Below are 24,772 nucleotides of genomic sequence, written 5' to 3'. Positions count from 1 at the left end.
CTGTGATGCATTTCTTATGGGCTCAGAAGGTAGGTGGGAGTGGGGATGGCCACACCTCCATTCACCAAGCAGGTGTAGGGTGTAGTAACAAGAAGAATTTCGTACCTTTTCAGTCTTGCAGGCCCTGAGTGCCTTTGGGGTTGTTGGAAAGCAAAACGTTGTCTTAAGACCCATAAATCTGCGAGAGCACTGTCTCTTTAAATATCCAAAATAGTCAAGCCGCTTTTTAAACCTTCAAACTGGCGGCAACCTCCGGACCGGCAAAAGTCCACAGCTCAGCCCACCTTTCTCTTCACCTTCTGCATTTGTTCCCTAGCCACTGTACACAGTCCTCCGTGCAGTTCCTGGCTAACGGGGGATTTTTAGGTTAATTCTTAAGTCTTATGACCACAGGATTCTGTGAGAGCGCTGTCTCTTTAAATATCCAAACTAGTCAAGCCGCTTTTTAAATGTACAAAATGGCAGCGTCCTCTGGAACGGCAAAAGTCCGCAGCACAGCCCACCTTTCTCTTCACATTCTCTGTTTTTTCCCCAGCCACTGTGCACAGTCCGTGCAGTACCTGGCTAGCAGGGTGATTTTTAGGTTAATTCTTAAGTCCTACAACCACAGGAATCTGCAAGAGCACTGTCTCTTTAAATATCCAAAATAGGCAAGCCACTTTTAAAACCTTCAAACTGGCGGCAACCTCCGGACTGGCAAAAGTCCACAGCTCAGCCCACCTTTCTCTTCACCTTCTGCATTTGTTCCCTAGCCACTGTACACAGTCCTCCGTGCAGTTCCTGGCTAGCAGGGTGATTTTTAGGTTAATTCTTAAGTCTTATGACCACAGGATTCTGTGAGAGCGCTGTCTCTTTAAATATCCAAACTAGTCAAGCCGGTTTTTAAACGTACAGAATGGCAGCGTTCTCCGGACTGGCAAAAGTCTACCACTCAGCCCACCTTTCTCTTCACCTTCCCCGTTTGTTCCCTAGACACTGTACACAGTCCTCCGTGCAGTCCCTGGCTAGCAGGGGATTTTTAGGTTAATTCTTAAGTCCTACCACCACAGGATTCTGCGAGAGCTCTGTCTCTTTAAATGTCCAAAATAGTTAAGCCGCTTTTTAAACGTACAAAATGGCAGCTTCCTCCGGACCGGCAAAAGTCCGCAGCTCAGCCAACCTTTCTCTTCACCTTCTCTGTTTTTTCCCCGCCACTGTGCACAGTCCGTGCAGTCCCTTGCTAGCAGGGTGATTTTTAGGTTAATTTTTATGTCCTGCCACCACTTGGGAATGTCCAAGTTGTTTGTGCCGTCAGGGGCGCTCAGGTCCCTGCCAGACCGCAGCTCCATGTATCTCCTTTTTTGGTATTTTCACGCAAATTCTTCTGCTAGTTGGGGTTTAGTCTAGTTCTGTATCCTTCCCTTCAAGGCTCAGGGGTCCAAGATTAACTTCTGTGTCTGTGTCAGTTGGTTTCCCTTTTCTTTGTTGAAGAGCGTCTGTGCAGTCCTTCTACCTAGTCCGCCATCTTCCACTCCTCCCCTAAGAAAGCATTTCTTGTTTTATTCTCTCCCACATCCTCTGGTAACCTCTTATCTGTATCTCATTGTAGTTTTGATTTCCATTTCCTTAATGACAATACAGAATATTTAACATCTGATTCTTAAATATTCTTGTTATTCATCTTACTTTTAAACCATTCTTAAATACAGAATGTTAAACATCTTTTCATATCCTATTTGGTCATTTGTGTATTTTCTTTGGAGAAATGTCTATTGTATCAACAAGTGGGAATATCAGTAAAGGTAGCAATTATAAAAAGTAATCAAATAGAAATTTTGGAGCTAAATAATATACCAGCTGAAATAAAAATTATTGGAAGGGTTCAACAGAATTCAGCAGGCAGCCAAAAGAATTAGTAAACTTGAATGTAGAGCAGTTAATATTAACCGCCTGAAGAGCAGAAAGAAAAGAGAAGAAAAATGATCAGAGCCTAGGACCTGTTGTACTCTAAATGTACCTCAGATGCATGTACAGGAGTACAAGAAGGAAGAGAGAAAGAGAAAAAAAAATATTTGAAGAAGTGGCCAAAAGCTTATCAAATTTCGTGGAAGACATGAACCTGCACATCTAAGAAGTTCAGTGAACTTCAAGCAGGATAGACTTCAAAGAGAGCCATCCTAAGATAGTATAATAAAACTGTTGACAAAGACAAAATCTTAAGCAACAGAGAGAAGCAACTTGTTACTTATAAGGAGTCTTCAATAAGATTAACAGCTGTTTTTTTTTTTCCATTTAAAATCAATGAAGATACTATTTATTTGCCATATTTTCAATTCAAAAGCAAGCAACTCTTCTATATAACAGCTGATTTTTCATCAGAAAAAAAGACATGGAGATCAAGAGGCAGTGAAATGATATGTTTAAAGTGTTGAAAGAAATAAAAAACACAGACAAAAAAGAATTTTCTGTTTGGTAAAACTATACTTCTATACTTTATAAAAATAAAGGAGAAATTAAGACATTCCTAGACAAACAAAAGCTAAGGGAGATATTTGCTGGTAGATCTGCCTGACATATAAGAAATACTAAAAGATGTTCTTCAGGCTGAAGTGAAAGAATATTAAATGTTAACTTGAAGCCATATAAAGAGCTAAACCAAACCCCACTGCTGTCAAGTTGATTCCAACTCATAGCAACCTTGTAGGATGGCGTAGAACTGCCCCATGTTGTTTCTAAAGCTGTAAATCTTTAAAGAAGCAGACTGCCACATCTTTTTCCTATGGAGCAGCTATGAGTTTGAACTGTCGACCTTTTGATTGGCAAGCACTTTATCCACTGCACCAACAACTCTAAAATCCAAATTCAGTGCCATTGAGTTGATTCTGACTCATAGCGATCCCCCTTGAGTTTCCAAGGTGGTAAATCTTTACTGAAGTAGATTGCTCCATCTTTCTTCCGCGGAGTGGCTGGTAAGTTTGAACCACCAACTTTCTGGTTAGTAGTCAGATGCCTTAGGCACTGCACCATCAGAACTCCTTACTGTACCACCAAGGCTCCTTAAATAACTAAAGTTACTAAAAGTAACTACATAGGTAAATCTAAAAGCTAGTATTATTGTAGTTATGTTATGTAATTCCTCTTTTTGTTTTTTATATGATTTAAAGGACAGATGTATACAATAGTAGTTACAAATCTACATTAATGAGCAAAAAATGTAAACATATGTAATTTGTCACAATAGCAACATAATGGATGGTTGAGTTTGGTGCAGAGTTAATGTTTACTATTGAGTTTAAGTTGGTATTAATTCAAACTAGACTATTGTTCTGGTTACCTTGTGCTGCTCTGACAGAGTATACCACAAACAGGGTAGCTTTAATAAATAGGACTTTATTCTCTTGCAGTTTGGAGGCTTTACATCCGAGTTCAAAGTGCCAGGCTCTAGGGGCTGTGTGAAAGCCTCTCGACCTTGGGCATCAGCTTTGCCTCTTGCTCCCAGCCCACTGAAGCTAGAGGCATCTCTTCACTCAGGTAGCTACTGGCTGCAGAGGCTAACAAGCCCAAGGTCAAGAAATAAAATAGCACAGTCCTGATGTTACCAAACCACAGGACAGGCCATTAATTCAAGTCCACTGAAAGTCCCAAGGTTGGCATAGCATGGCAGGCTGCTGAACAACAGCAACACGGCCAGATGCAGGGTTCAAGTGTGCTGTAAGCTAGAGACCATTCCCCAAGGCTTCTCCATATATACAGGAAGCAGACCACATCCTTAAGGCAGCTACTCAGCTGCTCACAGTAGATTCCACATGGAGTTGATTACCAGTCTCATCATGGGAAATAACTATATTCAGCTGCCCAGCCACTCAACCAGGCCCAGCCAAGTTGACACAAACTTAACTACCACAACTGTTATAAATTGAAGGATATTAACTGTATCTTCATTGTAACCACCAAGAACTTAATTTAAAGATTGAAAAGGAAATGAAGAGGTTATCAAAATGGCATATTAGAAAAAAAAAAATCAAACAGAAAAACATAGTATTTAAGGAATTGAGAAACAAAAAAAAAGATATAGAAATATAGAAAACAAAAGAGCATAATTGGAGAAGTCCTTCATTATCAGTAATCACTTTAAATGTTAATGGATTATACTCATTATTAAAAGACAGGGATTAATAGATTAGAAAAAAATATGATGTAACTAAATGATGCTTATAGGACACTCTTGACTCAGACACAAATAGATTGAAAGTGAAAGATTAGAGAAAGATATTCCATGAAAATAGTAAATGAAAGGAATCTGGGGTGGTGATCCTAATTTTAAGCAAAATAAATTTTAGCTTAAAATTGTTATGAGACAAATAAGAACATTTTCTTTGATGATGTTATTGTGTGCTGTCAAGTTGATTCTGATTCATAGCAACTCTATAGAAAAGAGTAGAACTGCTGCATAGAATTCCCTATGCTTTAGGAGAGCAGATTGCTAGGTTTTTTCTCATGTGGAGTGAAGTGGGTTTTGAATGGCTCATAGATTTGAACCACCAACTTTTTGGTTAGTAGCCAAGTGCTTAAGCATTGTGTATCAGGTCTCTTTTTTAAACTGATAAAAGGATTGATTCACTAGAACAGTATAACAATTATAAACATATTTGCATTAAACAACAGTAACCCAAAATATGTGAAACAAAAATTGACATAAATGAAGGGAAAAATAGTTCTGCAATAATAATTGAGACTTCAGTACTCCACTTCAATAATGGATAGAAATCTAGGCAGAAGATCAGTAAGGAAGTAGATGACTTGAACACCACTACATGTAAACCAACTGGACCATTCTTCTCAAATGCATATGGAACATTATTCAGAGATAGATCATACATATGTTTAAAAAAGAGTTCTTGCCAGTGAGTTGACTCTGACTCATAGTCACCCTGTAGGAAATAGAGAGATTGCCCCATAGGGTTTGCAAGGCCAAAATCTTTATGGAAAGATACTGCCACATATTTCTCCTGTGGAGAGGTTTGTGGGGTCAGATTCCCCACTCTTCTTTTAGCACCAAGTGCTTAACCACTGCACCACAAGGGTTTCTTAAAACCATTCCCATTCCTGGAAAGTCAATTTCAACTTATATCAACCGTGTAAGACAATGTAGAACTGCCCTAGAGGGTTTCCAAGGCTGTAATCTTTATGGATGGGTATTGCCATGTCTCCCATGGAGCAGCTGGTGGATTTCAACTGTTATCTTCTGGTTAGCAGTGAAGTGCTTAATCAGTGTGCCATCAGGCTTCCTTAAAATCATACCCACTGCTGTCAAGTCAATTTTGACTCATATTGACCCTATAGGATAGAGTAGAACTGCCATAGGGTTTCCAAGGCAGTAGTCTTTACAGAAGCAGACTGCCCAGTCTCTTCTGGGCAGTGCCCAGTCTCTTCAGTGGGGCATCTGGTGGGTTTGAACCTCTGATGTTTTGGTTATCAGCCAAGAACTTACCCACTGTGCTACCAGGGCTCATTAGACTGTATGTTAGGACATTAAAATTCTCAATACGTTTTTAAAAATTGAAAGAATAAAAAGTATTTTCTCTGACTTCATTGGAATAAAGCTAGAAATAACCAAATGAAAACTGGGAAAATATGCAAGTACATGGAAATTAAATAGCACACTCTTAAATAACTAATGATTCAAAGAAGAAATCTCAAAGGAAATTAGGAAATACTTTGAGATACATGAAAACTCAATTACAGCATACCAAAACTTGTGGGATATAGCAAAAACAGTACTCACAGGGAGATTTATAGCTGTAAATACTTGCATTAAAAAGTGAGATCTCAAATCAGTAACCTAACTTTACTTTAGTAGAAAGTAGAAAGGGAAGAATAAACTAAACCCAAAGCCAGAAGTAGAAAGGGAAGAATAAACTAAACCCAAAGCCAGAAGAAGGAAGAATATAATAAAGGTTAGTGCTGAGATAAATAAGTAGAGAATAGAAAACCAATAGAGAGAATTAATGACACCAAAAATTGGTTCCTTGAAACCAAAAACCAAAAATCAAACTCAATGCCATCAAGTTGGATCTGACTCATAGCAACCCCTCCTTGGGTTTCCAAGGCAGTATCACTAGAGAAGTAGATTGATTCCTCAATCTTTCTTCCGAGGAGTGGCTGGTGGATTTGAGCTGCCAGCCTTCTGGTTAGCAGTCAGATGCCTTAGGCACTACACCACCAGAGCTCCTTGAAAAGATAAAGGAAATTGGCAAGCCTTTAACTACATTGATGAAGAAGAAAAGAAGATGCAAATAACAAAAATCAGAAATAAAAGTGGGATGTTATTAATAACCTTAGATGAAAGGATTATAAGAAAATGTTATGAATAGTTCTGTGCCAACAAATTAGATACATTGTATGAAATGGACAAATTCCTAGAACCAAAACTAGCTGTCATCAATTGAATTGTGTCCACTTCCCCCAAAATATGGGTCAGCTGGGTTGGGTCATGATTCTCCGTGGTTTAGCAGTTATAATGTAATATGGCAGTCATGTAATGATTCTTCATGATGTGATCGGATATGATAAGCCAAACAGTTATAAGAAGTTTAGGGTGGGATATAACACCTTTAGTCCAGTCACAGTCCTGATCTGATGTAAATGTAACGGGGGTGAGGGGGTGGTTTCCCTTGAGTGTGTCCTGCAACACTTTTTATCTTAATGAGAGATAAAGGGAGAAGTGACCAGAGACAAGGATCTATTACTACCAAGAAAGAAGAATTAGGAGTGGAATGTGTCCTTTGGACTCAGAGTCCCTGTGCTAGGGTCCCCTAGAACCAAGAGACACACAGAGAGAAAACTTTCCCCTAGAGCTGGTGTTCTGAACTCAGACTTCTAGCCTTCTAAAGTGTGAGAGAATAAATTTCTCTTAAAGCCATCTACTTGTGGTATTTCTGTTATAGCAGCACTAGATAACTGAGACACTAACTCAAAAAGAAATAGAAACTCTCAGTAAGCCTGTAACAAGTAAAGAGGTTGAATCAATAATGAAAAACCTCCTAACAGTGAAATGTCCAGAAACAAATGATTTCATTGCTGATTTCTGCCAAACATTTAAAGAAGAATTAGCACTAGTCCTGTACAAGCTCTTCTGATAAATAAAAGAGGAGGAAACACTTCATATATTCTGTAAGCCTGGCATTACGATGATACCAGAGATACCATAAGAAAACTATAGACCTACATCACTTACAAATAGCAACATAAAAATCCTGAAAATACTAATAACAAATTATATTCAACAGCACATTAAAATGGTAATATACCATGAACTAGTGGAATTTATTTTAGGAATGTAAGGACATCTTAAGGCTCAAAACAAGAAAATTAGTATAATATACCACATTAATAGAATGAAAGAAGAAGAAGAGGGAAAAAAAAAAAAAAAACCCTCAAGGTTTTCTCAATAGATATACTAAATGCATCTGAGAAAATTTAATAGCCTTTTGTGATGAAAATGCTAATGAGCTAGGAATAGAAGGAAGCTTCCATAACATGATACAAGAGTATTTATGAAAACCCCACAGCTGATATACTCAGTAGTATAAGACTAAAATTATTTCCCTAAGATAGGAACAAGGCAAAGATGCCTGCTTTCACCACTGCTGTACTGGAGAGGTTCCAAAAACCCACTGCCATCAAGTGGATTCTAACTCATGGTGACCCTGTAGAACAGAGTAGAACTGTCCCATAGGGTTTCCAAGGTTGTAGATCTTTATTTTTTTTGGAGGCAAATGAGAGATTATTTAATAATTGCATAAACAAATAAAGAAATATGTGTTCCTGTAACAGATACTTGTGGAGCAACTGTTACATGTTCTGCACTGTGTTAGGGACTGGAGATAAAATGGTGAACAATGAATGGTAAATCATTCTTTAAATTGAGCTCCTGACCTCAATGTGCTTGTAGCCTCTTAGCAGAGAAAAACAAGTGAACAGGGTAGGACTGGTGGTACAGAGTCGATTTGTCTGTAGACCCAGCCCTTGGTGGCTTACAGGGGAAGGCTGCACTGGCAGTTAATGAAGAAGGGTAGAGTCGTTCTACTTTGTGACCTAGTCCCAGGGGACCACAGAGTGACCAGTGAGTGGCCAGCTGGTCTGAAGTAAGGCTGTAAATATTTATGGAAGCAAACTGTCTCATCTTTCTCCCACAGAATGGCTGGTGAATTCGAACTGCCAGCCTTTTTGGCTAGCAGCTGAAATCCTTAACCACTGCACCACTAGAGCTTCTATGTGCTGGGAGTCCCAGCCAGAACAATTATGTAGAATTTTTCTTACTATGTGTGTGTGTGTGTGTGTGTATAAATAAAAAGGACCCCTGTTGGAGCAGTGCCCAAGGAATTGGACTGCTAACCAGAAGATTGATGGTTCAAATCTACCAGCTGCTTCACGGAAGGAAGATGGGGCAATCTTCTTCCGTAAAGATTTACCACCTCACCTTGGAAACCCAACGGTGGGCACTATGAGTCAGAATTGACTCAGTGGCAGTGTGTTTGGTTTGACTTTATATATGTATGTTATGTGTGTGTGTGTGTATATGTATTTTTTTTTTTGAGGGGTGCTTTGGAATAAGGTTATTGCACAGCCATAAGCTTATTTCATATTTTTTCCCTTTATTCCTATAACTCTGTCAATAAAATATAACTTAACTGATTTCTTGTATGAGAGAGTTAAAAGAAGTTATCAAGTGATGTTAAAAAAAAAAATCTTTATGATTCCAATTCGTAGTGACCCTGTAGGACAGAGTAGAACTGCCCCATAGGCCAAAGCTATAATCTTTATGGAAGGATACTGCCACATTTTTCTTCTGCAGAGTAGCTGGTGGGTTTAAACTGCTGACATTTTGGTTAGCAGTTGAATGCTTAATGTTTTGGTTATCTAGTGCTGCTCTAACAGAAAAATACAGATGAGTGACTTTAACAAACGGATTTATTCTCTTACAGTTCAGGCCAGGAGGTCCAAGTTCAAAGGGCCAGCTCTAGGTGCTGGGTGAACTTGGGCTTCAGCTTTGCCTCTTGCTTCCAGCCCACTGGAGGTAGAGGTGTCTCTTAACTTGGGTGCCTGCTGACTGCTGAGGCTAACAAACCCAAGGTTGACAAGTAAAATGTCACAGTTCCAAGATTATTAAGTACCATGGCAGACCACTTGTTCAAGTCCAGAAATAGTCCCAGGATCAGCAAGCAACATGGCAGGCTGCTGACTGACTTGGCTAAACACAGGGTCCAGACATGCCAGAAAGCTCAGAGACTTTCTCAGAGCTTCTTTCTTATATACTGGAAGCAGACCACATCCCTAAGGGAGCTACTCAGCTGCCTCACAGTAGATTCCACCATGAAGTTGATTACTAGTCTGCTCATGGGAAATCACTACATCTGGCTGCCCAGCCACTCAAAACCAGGCCCAGCCAAGTTGACACATAACTTTAACTACCACACTTAACCACTGTATCACGAGAGTTCCTTTAAGAGTTGTTATATTTTTGAAAATCAAATTTTAGCTATCCCCAACCTAGAGAAAAAGAGTACCTTATTTTTCAGTGATTACTTAGGAAAATTCAAAGTATTGAATATACCCAGAATCTGAGGTCTGATAGTTCATTTTCTTAGAGAAGTTTGCCTCATAATCTTTGCTCATATACTATTACTCTCTTGAATCTAGTTAACTTCAGATGTCTCAGCCAGTTAATTAGAATAACTTATTTTTTCAAATTTTGGTATCATATACAAGAAAACTTACTTTTTTTTTTAGGATGATTTTGTTTCTTTAGGTAAGTTTTTAATTCTCTACTGAAGATTTTTTTCTATCAGTATAATATAAAACATTTTCAGCTACCATAACAGAATAAATAAAGAAACCTTCCTTAATCCAACTTTCAGACAATCACTGTTAACATTTTGGCAAGGTTTCCTTCAAGCATTTCTTTCTATACAGTTTTTATCTTTATAATGTCTTTTCTCTATTTAAACTTTTTTGTGTGGTAGTAATAATCTTTGTTGCTTCTTCTGATAGGTCAGTATTTCTCAAATTTCTTTTCATTATTGTTCCTGTCCCAAGGATAAAAGTTAAATTTCTCCCTAAATAGAGAAATTATATATTAGTGAGATGATTATGTTGGGTAAAGTTCAGCTTTGGAGGGCTACAAAGCATTTTAATAGATAAGACTTTTTGCCCTTTCTCCCCCAAATCACAAAACGGTTTTTGCCCACTTGAGGATGGTGCTCTACTTACTGAGAATACATGTGATTCATAGTATTTTGGATAGCCTTTAAACTATATAAATGTACTATTTCCTATATGTATTAAAGTTTTAGATTGGCTATAACTCTAGTCCTTAGTTGCTTAGAATAAGCATGGTAGCTTCATTTGCCTGAACTAAAACAAAAACTTGAATTTTACAGCTGATTTTTTTTCTGTACTTTTCTTTTTAATTATTTCTGAAGCACCTGTTGAAATCATATATTTCAGAATCATAAAACCATTTTGAATTTTAAAAATCTATAAAACTTTTGTGCTTTTTTATATTAAACTTTTTCCTTCTTTCCAAGGTGCGGTTTGATAGCATAGGTGGATTGAGCCATCATATTCATGCATTAAAAGAAATGGTAGTATTTCCGCTTTTATATCCAGAAATTTTTGAAAAGTTTAAAATCCAGCCTCCAAGGTAAGTAATGTCTTCAGGTGTTTATTATAGTTATTGCTTTGAATTTCTCAAATTTCTATTAAATAAATGTTTATAAATATTTAATATAGATTTATTTGATGACTTCTAGCAATGATAAATAGGAATGAAATTTTATTAATTGGGACAAAGAAACTGTGGAACTAAGTGTGTTCTTGAAGTTTATATTTCACAATTTAGGAGTCAGGTACAGATGAGATTATTTTTGCAGGCTTTGAATGTACAACTGGATTCCCAAAGGGATTTTCCTGAATTTGACTTTCTAATAGCTTGACTTTGATGTTATATGTTTCTTAGTTTTGGAAGTGGAATTTCATTGAAGTGTTTCTTTGACTTGATGGGGTGTTTCTGAAAAAGGGGAAACTTGTTAATTTGTGTTTGTAATCAGATTAATTATGAATGATCATAAGGTAGTTAGCTAGTGAACTATTAGAAAAGGCTGAGGTTATTTTAAAGGAAATTGGGCAGAATATTCCAAAGATATACACATAGATTTAAACTGTTAAATATACTTTTTCATTGAGGATGCACTTTTTGTTCAGGTTTGAGCCTACTTTATTTCCCATGCTTTTAAAGGTGGCCTATAATTTGATACTTGAATTAAAAAATCAAAATAGCAACTTATTTGTATTTTGTATGATAGAACTTGAATTTTCAAAATCATTTGTACTTTTCTCAAACCTATTACAGTAATACAGGAGCTCTGGTAGCATAGTGCATAAGGCATTTGATTGCTAACCAGAAGGTTGGCAGTTCAAACCCACCAGTCACTCCTCGGAAGGAAGGTTGGGGAATCTACTTCTGTAAAGTAATATAATAGCCTTGGGAAAAACTTAAAGCAAAATGGCACCTCTCCCCACCTCCCAGCCAAGGTACTCCTGCTCTTAGGGATGAACAGTTTTGCATGTTATTTTGTTTATAAATTTATTTTATTCATATATGCATATTTCAATATTTTGCTTTTATTATACAGATATAAGCATTTAATGTAAATGAGATTAGACAATAATACCTTTCTGTAAATTCTTGTTTCTTACTCTATAATATATTCTAGACATATTACCTTATTAATTCTTTTTGACACTTCAGTAGTGTTTTACTATATAGATGTAGCATAGTGTATCTAACTATCCTTTATTTATAGATATTTAGATTTTTATAGTTTTTGATAATTAGAAGTCATTTTCTATTGAATATCCTTTTAAATCCATATTTATATATTTTGGGAAATATTTATGTATGATAAATATATATTCTAAGATGTGAAATTTCTGGGTCACAGGCAAAAAAACATTTAAAATTTTGATTGATCTAGCTAAATTACTCTCAACTCTGCTCTAACCATTTCTTGCCAACCAAAACTTGATGCTTTGAAAATATCCTTTGGGGATTCAGCAGAGTGAAACTTTTGGCTAAATATTGGAAAAAGATTTACCAATATCTAGTAATTATAATATGCATGAATATAAAGCTATATGGGAGGGACATTCTTTTATATTGATTATATGAATGGTAGTGATAACATTAATTTACTGTTCTTGATTCTTTCATTACCTAGGGGCTGTTTGTTTTATGGTCCTCCTGGCACAGGTAAAACATTGGTTGCCAGAGCATTAGCTAATGAATGTAGTCAAGGAGATAAAAAAGTGGCTTTCTTCATGCGAAAAGGAGCAGACTGTTTAAGCAAGTGGGTTGGTGAATCTGAAAGGCAACTTAGGCTTCTTTTTGACCAGGTAAGAGATATTAGGTAATTCCAGACTAAGACTTATTTAGAATGTTTAATATATTTACTTTGCAGACAGTGTTTGTAGGGAAGCATATTTTCCAATCATATGTTAAATTTTAGATCAATTACCTAAATTTGTAGGCCTTAAAAAACAAAAACAAACAAAAAAACACCAAACTCACTGCCGTTGAGTCAGATCCAACTCTCCGACTCATAGCAACCCCTCCTTGGGTTTCTGAGGCAGTATCACTACGGAAGTTGATTGCCCAACCTTCCTTCCGAGGAGTGGCTGGTGGGTTTGAACCTCCAGCCTTCTAATTAGCAGTCAAGTGCCTTAGGCACTAATAGCAATTTACCAGTACTTTTGAATATTTAAGATGATTCATAATACATTTGTTGAGGTGGTTATTAGGCATATAATACCATGTTATATGCTTTTGAGAACCTAGGATATAACATCTGTATCATTAAATATTGAGGAAGTAGGACAGGCAGACGTTTAAATATCTGTACAAGAAATCTCACAATGCAGTGTATTATATATTTTCATGAGTTGTAAGTATGGTGCAGGAGGAGTTCAGAAATAAGCAAATGCTTTTAAAAGGCAGAATGAGGTGAGTGAATATTGTATAGGCTGTCTGTACTGTTTATATATAACAGTAACTTAAACATTTTTATAGACCTGGTGATCTACTTCTAAAAAAATTGGCAAGTGTAAACCACATGAATAGCAGTGGAACACTGCTTGATATAATGCCAGAAGATGAGACCTACAGGTTGGAGGCACTTAAAATACAACTAGGGATGAGCTGACTCCTCAAAATAGCGTTAACCTTCATGACACTGACTAAGTAAACCTTTTGGATCTTTCATTTGCTGATGTCGCACAAATCAAAATGAGAAGAAATAGCTTCATACATCCCTTAATAATGGAAATATGGAATGTATGAAGTATGAATCTAGGAAGATTGGGAGTTGTAAAAATGAAATGGAATGCATAAATATTGGTATCTTAGGTATTAATGAGCTGAAATGGACTGATTTTGGCTATTTTGAATTGAACAATCATACAGTCTTCTGTTCTGGGAATGACAGAAAGAGGAACAGTGCCATAGTCATTGTCAAAAAGAACATTTGAAGATTGGTCCTGAAAGACAACGTTGCTAGTGATGGCATAATATCTATATGCTTCTAAGGAAGACCAGTTAATACGATTATTATTCAAACTTATGCACCAACCACTAATGCCAAAGATAAAGAAATTGAAGATTTTTACCAAATTCTTTAGTCTGAAATTGATCAAGCATGCAGTCATGATAATTGATAATTACAGGTGACTGGAATATGAAAGTTGGAAACGAAGAAGGATCTGTAGTTGAAAAATATGGCAATGGTGATAGAAACTACGTGGGAGATTGTATAATAAAATTTTGCAAGGCCAAGGACTTATTCATTGGAAATACCTTTTTTCAACAACATAAATGGTGACTATACATGTGGACCTCACAAGATGGAATACACAGGAATCAGATTGACTAAATCTGTGGAAAGAGACAACAGAGAAGTTCCGTATGATTAGTCAGAGCAGGGTTAGGGGCCGACTGTGGAACAGACCATCAATTACTCATATGCAGTTGAAGTTGAAGAAAATTAAGACAACTCCATGGGAGTCAAAGTACAGCTTTAAGTGTCACCTGAATTTAGAGACCATCTTAAGAATAGATTTGAGGCATTGAACATGAATGACCAAAGACCAGACTAATTGTAGGATGATGTTAATGTTATCTTAAATGACGAATGCACAAGGTCTTTAAAAAGCAGGAAAGAGTGAAAGGACCAGAATGGATGTGAGAAGAGATTCTGAAACTTGCTCTTAAATGGAGATTAGCTAAAGTGAATGGAAGAAATGAAGTAAAAGAGCTAAACAGAAGATTTCAAATGGTGGTTTGAGAAGACAAAGTAAAGTATTATAATGAAATGAGCAAATATCTGGAATTAGAAAATCAAAACGGAAGAGCATGCTTGGCATTTCTCAGGCTGAAAGAACTGAAGAAAAAATTCAAGCCTCAAGTTACAGCATTGAAGGATTCTGTGGGCAGGAAGCATCAAAAGAAGGTGGAAGGAATACACAGTGTCGCTGTACAAAAAGGCATTGTCTGTGTTTAACCATTTCTGGAGGTAGCATGTGATGTAGAACTGGTAGTACTAAAAGAAGATGTTCAAGGTGCACTGAAGGCACTAGTGTAAAATAAGGCTCCAGGAATTGGTGGAATACCAGTTGAGATATTTCAATAAATGGATCAAATTCTGGAAGTGCACCGTTGGCTATGTCAAGAAATTTGGAAGACAGCTTCCTGGCCAAACAACTAGAAGAGCTCTATATTTGTGTCCATTCCAAAGAAAAGTGATCCTACAGAATGTGGAAATTATTGAACAGTATGGTTAATATCACATACAAGTACAATTTTGCTGAAGATAATTAAAAAATGTTTGTAGCAGTATGTTGACAGGGAACTGTCAGAAATTCAAGCTGGATTCAGAAGAAGGTGTGGAATGAGAAATACCATTGCTGATGTCAGATGGATCTTGGCTGTAAGTAGAGAATGATACAAAGATGTTTACCTTTGTTTTATTGACCGTGCAAAGGTATTTGATTGTCTAGATCCTAACAAATCATGGATAGCATTGCATAGAATGGGAACTCCAGAACACTTAATTGTGGTTTTGCTGAACCTGTATATAGATCAAGAGGCAGTCATTCAAGGGATGCTGTGTGGTTTAAAATCAGGAAAGGTTTGCATCAGGTTTGTATCCTTTTATCATACCTTTTCAGTCTTTATACTTAGCAGATAATCTCAGAAGTTAGACTAATAAAAAGAAACATTAACAGCCTGTGATACTCAGGTAATACCACCTTGCCTGCTGAAAGTAAAGATGATTTGAAGTACTTTTCTGATGAGGATCAGAGACATGGTCTTAAGTATGGATTACATTTCACCATGAAGAAAACAAACTCCTCATAACTGAACCAATAAGCAGTGTTATGATAAGGAAAGAAAATACTGAAGTTGTCAAATTTTTTTAATTTTACTTGGGTCCACAGTCAGTGTCCATGGAAGCAGTGGTCAAATCAAATGAGGTACTGCCTTGGACAAAGCTGCTGCAAAAGACCTCTGTAAAGTGCTAAAAAGCAAAGATGTCACTTTGAGGCCTAAGGTGTGCCTTACTCAAGCCATGGTATTTTCATTCATCTCATTTGCATGTGAAAGCTGGATAGTAAATGAGGAAGACTGAAAAAGAATTGAGGCCTTTGAATTATGGTGTTGGTGAAGAATATTAAATATACCATGGCCTGCCAATAATATATCAGACAGTGTTTCACTGCTATTTATTACTGGCAGGCCATGGACCCACACTCAACACCCATGGAAGCAATAGTAAGGAAATAAGATGTCATATTGCACTCAGAAAATGTGTTGCAAAAGACCATTTTAAAGTGTTAAGAAGCAAAGGTGTCACTTCGAAGACTAAAGTGTGCCTGACCAAAGCCATGGTATTTTTAGTCACCTCATATTCATGTGAAAGCTGGACAGTGAATAAGAAGGACTAAAAAAGAGTTGATCCCTTTGAATTGTGGTGTTGGCAAAGAACACTGAAAATTTTCTGGACTGCCAGAAGAACGAGCAAGTCTGTCCTGGAAGAAGTACAGCTGGAATGCTCCTTCGAAGCAAGAATGGGCAGACTTTATCTTACTTACTTTGGTCATGTTGTCAGAAGGGACCATTCCCTGGAGAAGGATATCATGTTTGGAAAAGTAGAGTCAATGAAGGAGAAGACCCTCAGCAAGATGGATTGGCATAGTGGTTGCAGCAGTGGGCTCAAGCATAGCAAGGATTGTGGGGCTGGTGTAGGACCAGGCAGTGTTTCGTTCTGTTTTACACAGAGCGAAATGAAATGAGTTGGAGCTGACTTGATGGCACCTAACAGCAAAAAGAGTGGTGTGGCAGAAGAATGAAAAAATCTTTCTTGGAAGAAGTACAGCCAAAATTCTTCTTAGGAGGCAGGATGGTGAGACTTCATCTCATGGGCTTTGGATATGTTATCAGGAGGGACCAGTCACTGGAGAAGGACAATATGTGTGGTAAAGTAGAGGTTCAACGAAAAAGAGGAAGACCCTTGAGATGGGTTGACACAGTGGCTGTAACAGTGGGCTCAAACACAGCAAGATTGTGAGGATGACACAGAATCAGATTGTGTTTTGTTCTGTTGTATGTGAGGTCACCATGAGTCAGAACTGAGTTAATGGCATCTAGCAACACCATACTTATAAAAAGTAGCTCTGATATAAATTCATTTTTGATTAAGGTTGTGGAATTAGTCATTGATATTTGACAACTCAACTTACATTTGATTATGCCTTAGGAAATTTATGTGAAGAAAATATTTTCAAAGAACATGCTGAGAGACATAAGTCAATCACAGAAGGATAAATATTGTATTAATCCACTACTGTAAAAAGTGAAGGAAAGGTTTATTATATATGAAAGGAAACTTTCTTTGTTGGTTACTAGGGATGGAGGAGAGGGGAGGAAAAATTGCTAGATAGGTAAGAGACAAGTATTGATTTGGCAGAAGGAAAGGCAGTGTATCAAATCGAGTGACCACTACAGTAACCCTAAGGAAAAGGAAGATACAGATAGGTGCACAAGAGGTATATTTAACAAAGATAAACAGTTTTGCATGTGCAATACTGTATTATCAGTGATAACAAACACTAATCTATGGGCAGATAGATGAATAGACAGGCTGAATGATCAGGTATGTCTAGGCAAAAAAGGAATATACCCATGTCCACATATAAGATTGTCCATATATAAGATGGTATTTCTACATACATATTTGTATGTACTATAACAATGTCCATATAAATAGAAATAAGGGACAAAGTTATGATAACTTCTTAGGCATAGTCAGCCATACTGATGGACCTGTGGGCTCAGGACCATGGTTGCAGGGGATATCAAGTTCAATTGGCAGTAACATACTACACAAAAACATTGTTTTACATCCTGCTTTGGTGAGTAGTGATTTTTGGGGTCTTAAAAGCTTCCAAGTGGCCATCTAGAAGCAACAATTGGTCACTCCTTATCCGGAGCAAAGAAGAATGAAGAAAACCAAAGATGCATGGAAACAGTTAGTCCAAGGTAGTAGTGGACCATTCCAACCTCAGCCTGAATGACCATGAGACCAGAAGAACCAAATGGTGCCCAGCTACCACTGTCAACCATTCAGAGGGGGATTGTTATAGGAGATCCTGGATAGAGTGGGAGAGCAATATGGAACAAAACTAAAAATGATAAAAAAAAAAGGGCCCAGTTTAATGATCTGATAGAACCTGGTGAGACCCCCAAGACTATGGCCCCTAGTTATCCTTCAGGCCTAGAATTGAACTCAACTCCCATGGCTTCCAGGCAGACAATAGACAGGCATATAGGGTGAACATTAACAGCAGGTAGATACATTCCTTGGGGAGATCAATCATGGGAGAGCAGAAGGACAGTGTTTGCACAGAAAACTAGCTTAGGGGACAGGAATGCATGGGAAAAAAGGACACAGGGAAGAGGTAACTACAGAGAAGAAGTGGGAAGAGAGCTGTTACATTGTGGGGAATTGCAGTGAATATCATGAAACAAAATGTGTATGAATTGCTGTGTGGAAAATGAATTTGCTCTATAAAATTTCACCTACATCACAATAAAAATTAAAAACCCAAAAAAACATTATGCTGAGTGACATAAGTTAGTTGTAGAAGGACATATACTATATGAGTCCATTATTGTAAAAAGTCAAGGCAAGTTTACATAGGGAAGGAAATATTCTTTGTTGGTTACCAGGGATGGGAGGGGAAGAGAGAGGAAGGAAAATAAATGGATAATTAAGAGACAGGTTTGATATGGCTGAAAGGAAAACTAATTTAGCAGAGGTGTGTGACTTGCACAATATTACTAACGAAAAGAAAGACACAGAGAGGTACACAAGAGGTACAGACAATAAAGGCAAATATTATTGCAGACAAAATATGCATTAACAGTAACAGCAAACACTAACCTATGGGTGGATACGTAGGTAGGCAAGTATGTATAGGCAAATGGGAATATACCCACGACCATACATAGGTTTGGCAGGTGATTTTTTAAAAAGGAAAAGAACATTTAATGATGACTTACTAAGTTGATGTGTATGAATGTGTGGGAGAAAGAACTCAGTTTGACCTTTGTCTTTGGTTTCTGAGAATACCCTGAGAAAGTACGGTGTTCTTTGTTTTTCTAAAATAGCCTGGCAAGAAGGGGATACACAGGTCATACACATGGCAAACTGACCTCACAAAGGGCGGAGGAGCATGATGCAGTCATGTATGTTCATTGATTAGATCAAGCATAAGGCATTAAGGTCTCAGTCATACAGGTCTCAACAATTTATAAGGGACCTTGGACCTTGGAACTCTCTCTTTGGGGCCTTCTGGATTGGTGAGAATGTCCAGGAATGGGTGAGGGTGATGTGTCCCTGGGCACAATGGGGCCCACCTAGAACTTTCCCAGACCTTGCCTTATACGTTTTTCCTTCTGTCTTTTTTGGATATAATTAATGTATAACTATTGTTGTGTTTTGCCATCGAGTCGGATCTGACTCATAGCAGCCCCTCCTTGGGTTTCCAAGGTGGTGTCAGTAGGGAAGTAGATTGCCCAGCTGTCCTTCTGAGGAGTGGCTGGTGGGTTTGAACTGCCAGCCTTCTGGTTAACAGTTAAATGCTATAAGTATTGGTAATAGTTGTTAGGTGGCTTAAGGTCAATTTCAATCCACAGCGACTCTACCTGACAGAGTAGAGTCTGCCCCACAGGGTTTTCTAGGCTATAAGCTTTATAGGAACAGACTGGCAGGTACTTTCCCACTGAGTTGCTGGGTGGGTTTGGTTAGCAGCTGAGCATTTAACCATTGTGCCACCAGGGCTCTTTAAGTATAATTAATAGTCTTCATGAATTTTGTGAACCATTATAGAGAACTAATGATCCCACAAGGGGACAGTAGGATTCTTTCTTAGCTTGGAGTACTGTGTAGTCAGTTGTAAGGACAGAGCTCTACCTGATGAGGAACCAGCTTTGGGTGGCTAGGTGACAGAAAGGCTGCAGAGGCAGTCAGTGAAAGACAGAGTCCTTCTAATTGTGACTTAGCCCTGCGGAGCTAGAGAAAGAGAGAAGGGCTGGCTGGTCTTAAGTACAGGAGTTGTGCAGACTTTGAGCCTATGGTTGATGCCTGATGGGATGGCTCTAGGTGGCTAGTGATGTTTGACCTAATTCTGGGTATTAGGGTGAGAGAGTAAGTGCCGCAGAAAAAATGGCATCTTGGAGATGTGGGGCAGTGAATCCTGGATCCGTTTCCAGGAGGGAATTGAGTTCATGGTGACTTTTGCCTTGCATTTAGTGATAAAGGTGGGGTTTGCCCACCTTATCTCTTTAAAAGTGCATTAATTGATAATAGCAGTGCTTTGAAAATCCTTTGTAAATGGTAAAACCAAACCAAACCAAACTCAACTGCCTTGGAGTTGGATCCGACTCATAGCCATCCGTCCTTGGGTTTCTAAGGCAATATCACTATGGAAGTAGATTGCCCAACCTTCCTTCTGAGCAGCACGTCATATATTATTTTTCAGTTGTTATTAGTATTAAAAAAACTGCTATATTCTAGATAATGGATCTAGAAAGATGATTACAATTCTTACCTTCAAAAAAACCCAAACTCACTGCTGTCAAGTCAGATCTGATTCATAGCGACCCCTCCTTGGGTTTCTGAGGCAGTATCACTATGGAAGGAGGTTGTCCCATCTTCCTTCCAAGAAGTGGCTGGTAGGTTTGAACCACCAGCCTTCTGGTTAGCAGTCAAATGCCTTAGGCACTACATCACCAGAGCTTCCTCTTTCCTTCAAGGTGCTAAATATCTATTGGAAAATCAAACATATGCAGCCTGAATGCTTCAAAAGAAATGAAAAATAATTGAAAAATAAAATTATTAAATAGTGTTGATTATATGGAAAAAGTGGTTTAGGAGTACTGGCATGATGTCCAACCAGTTCATTCTAAATTATTTCACAGAGTTACATTTTTTAGCCAGTTCATGCTAGGAATAGGAATATCTCTTGGTTTTATTCAGAACCTTAGCATAAGCCATGCTGCTGCTTTTATCTAAATTTACTGTATTTCTTTCTCATGATTTTTCTCTAATTGGTAGGTGTATTTGAAATGCTCCCCCCCCCTTTTTTTTTCAATTGCTGTTAGGCATGCTTGTTCTTTTATTATTGCTCTTTAAAAAAATTTTAACTGGATTATTTATTTATTTATTGTTATTGAAAATATATGCAGGAGGATATATACTAATTCTGAATTCCCAGTTTTGTGGTGTAATTGTCACTTATTTCAAATTATTAGAGAACTCTGGAAGTATAATGCATATTATGCAAGTCAGGGAGAAATAGAGAATTCATACTTTAGTAAGCTGACCTTCCTACGAGCTAAGAATTTGCTTAAATGTGTTGCTAAAACATAAAATCTGCATTTATTTGAGTAAATTATATAATAAATTTTCATTTGTGATCTCATATTCATTCACCTTAAGTTCCTGCTAGATCAAAGATTTAAATGAGAAAAAAATGACAATGAACATATTAGGAAAAAGTATGGGGGAATTTTCATTGTGATTTCTGAATAGAAAAGATATAGCATAAAAGAAAAGATTGAATATATAAAAAATTTAAAAATTCTTCATGGCAACAAAATATCATAAGCAAAGTCAAAAGATAAATGACACCCTTGCTGGAAAAATATTTACATTTCCTTTTCCAGACAGAGTACTAATTTTTTAAATGGCTGTTGAAGCCAAACCTGTTTCTATCAAGGTGAGTCTAACTAATGGTGACCCTATGTGTTATAGAGTAGAAGTGCTACCTAGGGTTTCCTTGGCTATTATCTTTACAATGCAGATTTCCAAGCTTTTTCTTCAATAGCAGTGTTGGGTGAGTTCAGATTACCAATTTTTTAGGCTAGTAGATGAGTGCAAGCTGTTAGTGTCACCCAGGACACAGGTAACCCACTGCCATTGACTTGATTCCAACTCACAGTGACCCTATAGGACAGAGTAGAACTTGACCCATAAGCTTTTCAAGTCTGTTAATATTTACAAAAGCAGACTGCCGAATCTTTCTCCTGTAGAGTGGCTGATGGATTCTAACCACTGACCTTTTGGTTAGAAGCCCGGTGCTTAACTGTTTTTGTTGTTATGTGCTGTTGAGTCGTCTCCAACTCATAGTGACCTTATGTACAGCAGAGTGAAACACTGCCCAATCCTGTGCCAGCCTTATGATCTCTACTATACCTGAGCCCATCACTGCAACCACTGTGTCAATCCATCTTGTGAGGGCCTTCCTCTTTTTTGTTGACCCTCCACTTCACCAAGCATGACTATCTTCTCTGGAGAATGGTCCCTTCTCACAGCATGACCAAAGTGGCCATTCTTGCTTCCAAAGAGCATTTTGACTGCACTTCTTTCAGGACATATTTGTTAGTTCTTTTAGCAGTCCATGCTGCTTTCAGCATTCTTTGCCAATACCACAACTCAAAAGCATAGACTCTTCTTTGGTTTTCCTTATTTGTTTTCTAGCTCTCACATGCATATGAGGTGATTGAAAATACCCATGGCTTCGGTTTGGCGCGTATGAGTCTTCAAGAATATATCTTTGCTCTTCAACACTTAAAAGAGGTCTTTTGCAGCTGGTTTGCCCAGTGCTATCTGTCATCTGATATCTTGACTGCTGCTTCCATTGGTGTAGATTGTAGAACCAAGTAATTTGAAGTCTTTGACAATGTCAATCTTTTCTCCATTTATCATGATGCTGCATATTGGTCCAGTTGTGAGGATTTTTGTTTTCTTTATATTGAGGTGTAATCCATACTGCAGACTGTAGTCTTCAGTCTTCATCATATAAACACTATATATGGAAGTTCTCTGTCAATATACTGCTGCAGCTGATTTTGAATTTCTTCAGTAAGATTGTACTTCCATGTGATAATCAGTGATATTGTTTGATAATTTCCACATTCTTTGGGATCTCCTTTCTTTGGAATGGGTACAAATGTGGATCTCTTCCAGTCAGTTGGCCAGGTAGCGGCTTCGAAATCTCTTGGCATAGCCAAGTGAGTGCCTCCAGCGCAGCATCCATTTGTTGAAACATCTCAATGGGTATTCTGTCAGTACCTGGAGCCTTGTTTTTCACCAATTCCTTCAGTGCAGCTTTGACTTCTTCCTCCCATACCATTGGTTCTTGATCATATTCCACCTCCTGAAATGGGTGATCATCTACCAATTCTTTTTGTTATAGTGACTTCTGTGTATTCCCTCCATCTTCTTTTGATGTTTCCTGCATTGTTCAACATATTTCCCATGGGATCTTTCAGTATTGCGATTCGAGGCTTAATTTTTTTTTCTTTAGATCTTTCAGCTTGAGAAATGCTGAGTGTGATCTTCCCTTTTGGTTTTCTAACTCCAGGTCTTTGCACATTTCATTATAATAATGGATTCTGTCTTCTTGAGCTGCTCTTTGAAATCTTCTGTTCAGCTCTTTTATCCTGTTGGTTCTTCCATTTTGCTTTAGCTACTCTCCATTCAAGAGCAAGTTTCAGAGTCTGTTCTGACGTCCATTTTGGTCTTTTCTTCCTTTCCTGTCTTTATAATGACCTTTTGCTTTCTTCATGGATGCTGTTCTTGATGTCATCCCACAATTCCTCTGGTTTTCGGTCATTGGTGTTCAATGCATCAAATCTATTCTTTAGATGGTCTCTAAATTCAGGAGGGATATAAACAAGGTCATATTTTGGCTCTCATGGACTTGTTTTAGTTGTCTTCAGCTTCACCTTGAACTTGTATATGAGCAGTTGATGGTCTGTTACACAATCAGCTCCTGGCCTTGTTTTGGCTGAAGATACTGAGGTTTTCCATCGCCTCTTGTCACAGATGTAGTCAGTCTTATTCCTGTGTACTCCATCTGGCAAAGTCCGTGTATATAGCCGCTGTTTGTGTTGTTGAAAAAAGTATTTGTGATGAATAAGTTGTTGGTGTTACAAAGTTCTATCATAAGATTTCTGTCACCATGGCCATATTTTCCAACTACTGGTGATTCTTCTTTGTTTCCAACTTTTGCATTCCAATCACCAGTGATAATCAACACATCTTGATTGCATGGTTGGTCAATTTCAGACTGCAGAAGTTGGCAAAAATCTTCAATTTCCTGTTTTTGGCTTTGGTGGTTGGTGTATAAATTTGAATAGTATTATTAACTGGTCTTCCTCGTAGGTGTGTGGGTATTATCTGATAGCACTGTACTTCTGGATTGATCTTGATACATTTCGATGATGAAAGCCACACCGTTCTTCTTCAATTTGTCATTCCCAGCATAGTAGATCATATGATTGTCTGATTCAAAATGGCCAAAACCAGTCCATTTCAGCTCACTAATGCCTAGGATATGCATTCCATTTCAATTTCCTAGATTTATGCTTCATACAGTCCATGTTCTGATTATTAATGGATGTTTGCAGCTGTTTCTTCTCATCTTGAGACATGCCCCACCAGCAGTTGGAGGTCTTGAAAGCTTTACTCTATCCACATCATTAAGGTTAGCTCTTCTCTGAGGAAGCAGCTCTGCTCCAGTCATATTTTGAATGCCTTCCGACCTAGGGGCTCATCTTCTGGTACTATATCACACAGTGTTGTCAGGGCTGTTCATATAGTTTTCCAGTAATATATCAGAGAGTGTTTCCCTGCTCTTCATAGGGTTTCCACTGGCCAGTTCTTTGAGAAGTGGTTGGCTTCTTATTTCTCTGTGTTTAGAAACTCTGCTGAAATCTGTCCACCATGGGTAACCTTGCTGGCATTTTAAACAGCAGTGGCATAGTCTCCAGCCTCACAACAACACTCAAAACACCACAGTACGATTAACTGACAGACAAGTTTGTCTCCTTTAGCTATTCCAAACTGCTCCACTCATTTTCTGGTCTCCCCTGCCCTGCTTGCTTACCTGGCCTGCCCCCTGGTGCACTCCACACAACACCCACTTTCCGCTGGTCCTGGCTGATTTACTGAAGTTTGCCCCTGGGGCGCTCCACACATTCAGATACCTTCTCTCCACTGATCCTGGGCTGGCTCACTGAGGCCTGTCCTCGGGGCGCTCCATGCACACAATCACTTGTCTTCCCCTGGTCCTGGGCTTGCTTAACCATAGCACCACCAAAAAAAAAAAA

At 38.0% G+C, this 24,772-nt stretch overlaps 1 protein-coding gene across 1 annotated transcript in view; it reads left to right on the top strand.

Annotated features, from left to right (window-relative positions):
* Positions 1-24,772, top strand: part of ATAD2B (ATPase family AAA domain containing 2B) — a 262,920-nt gene that overhangs the window by 76,343 nt on the left and 161,805 nt on the right. Inside the window, exons 11-12 of the mRNA XM_007939264.2 lie at positions 10,569-10,684; positions 12,261-12,435. Coding sequence (XP_007937455.1) covers positions 10,569-10,684; positions 12,261-12,435 — 291 coding nt within the window. The remainder of the gene's footprint in view (positions 1-10,568; positions 10,685-12,260; positions 12,436-24,772) is intronic.

This window comes from Orycteropus afer, unplaced genomic scaffold (genome assembly GCF_000298275.1).
Source record: "Orycteropus afer afer isolate SDZICR_OR568_19922 unplaced genomic scaffold, OryAfe1.0 scaffold00058, whole genome shotgun sequence".
NCBI classification, from domain to species: Eukaryota; Metazoa; Chordata; class Mammalia; order Tubulidentata; family Orycteropodidae; genus Orycteropus; species Orycteropus afer.
The sequence above is the reverse complement of the archived record's forward strand: the minus strand, read 5'-3'. Positions and strand labels throughout refer to the sequence as shown.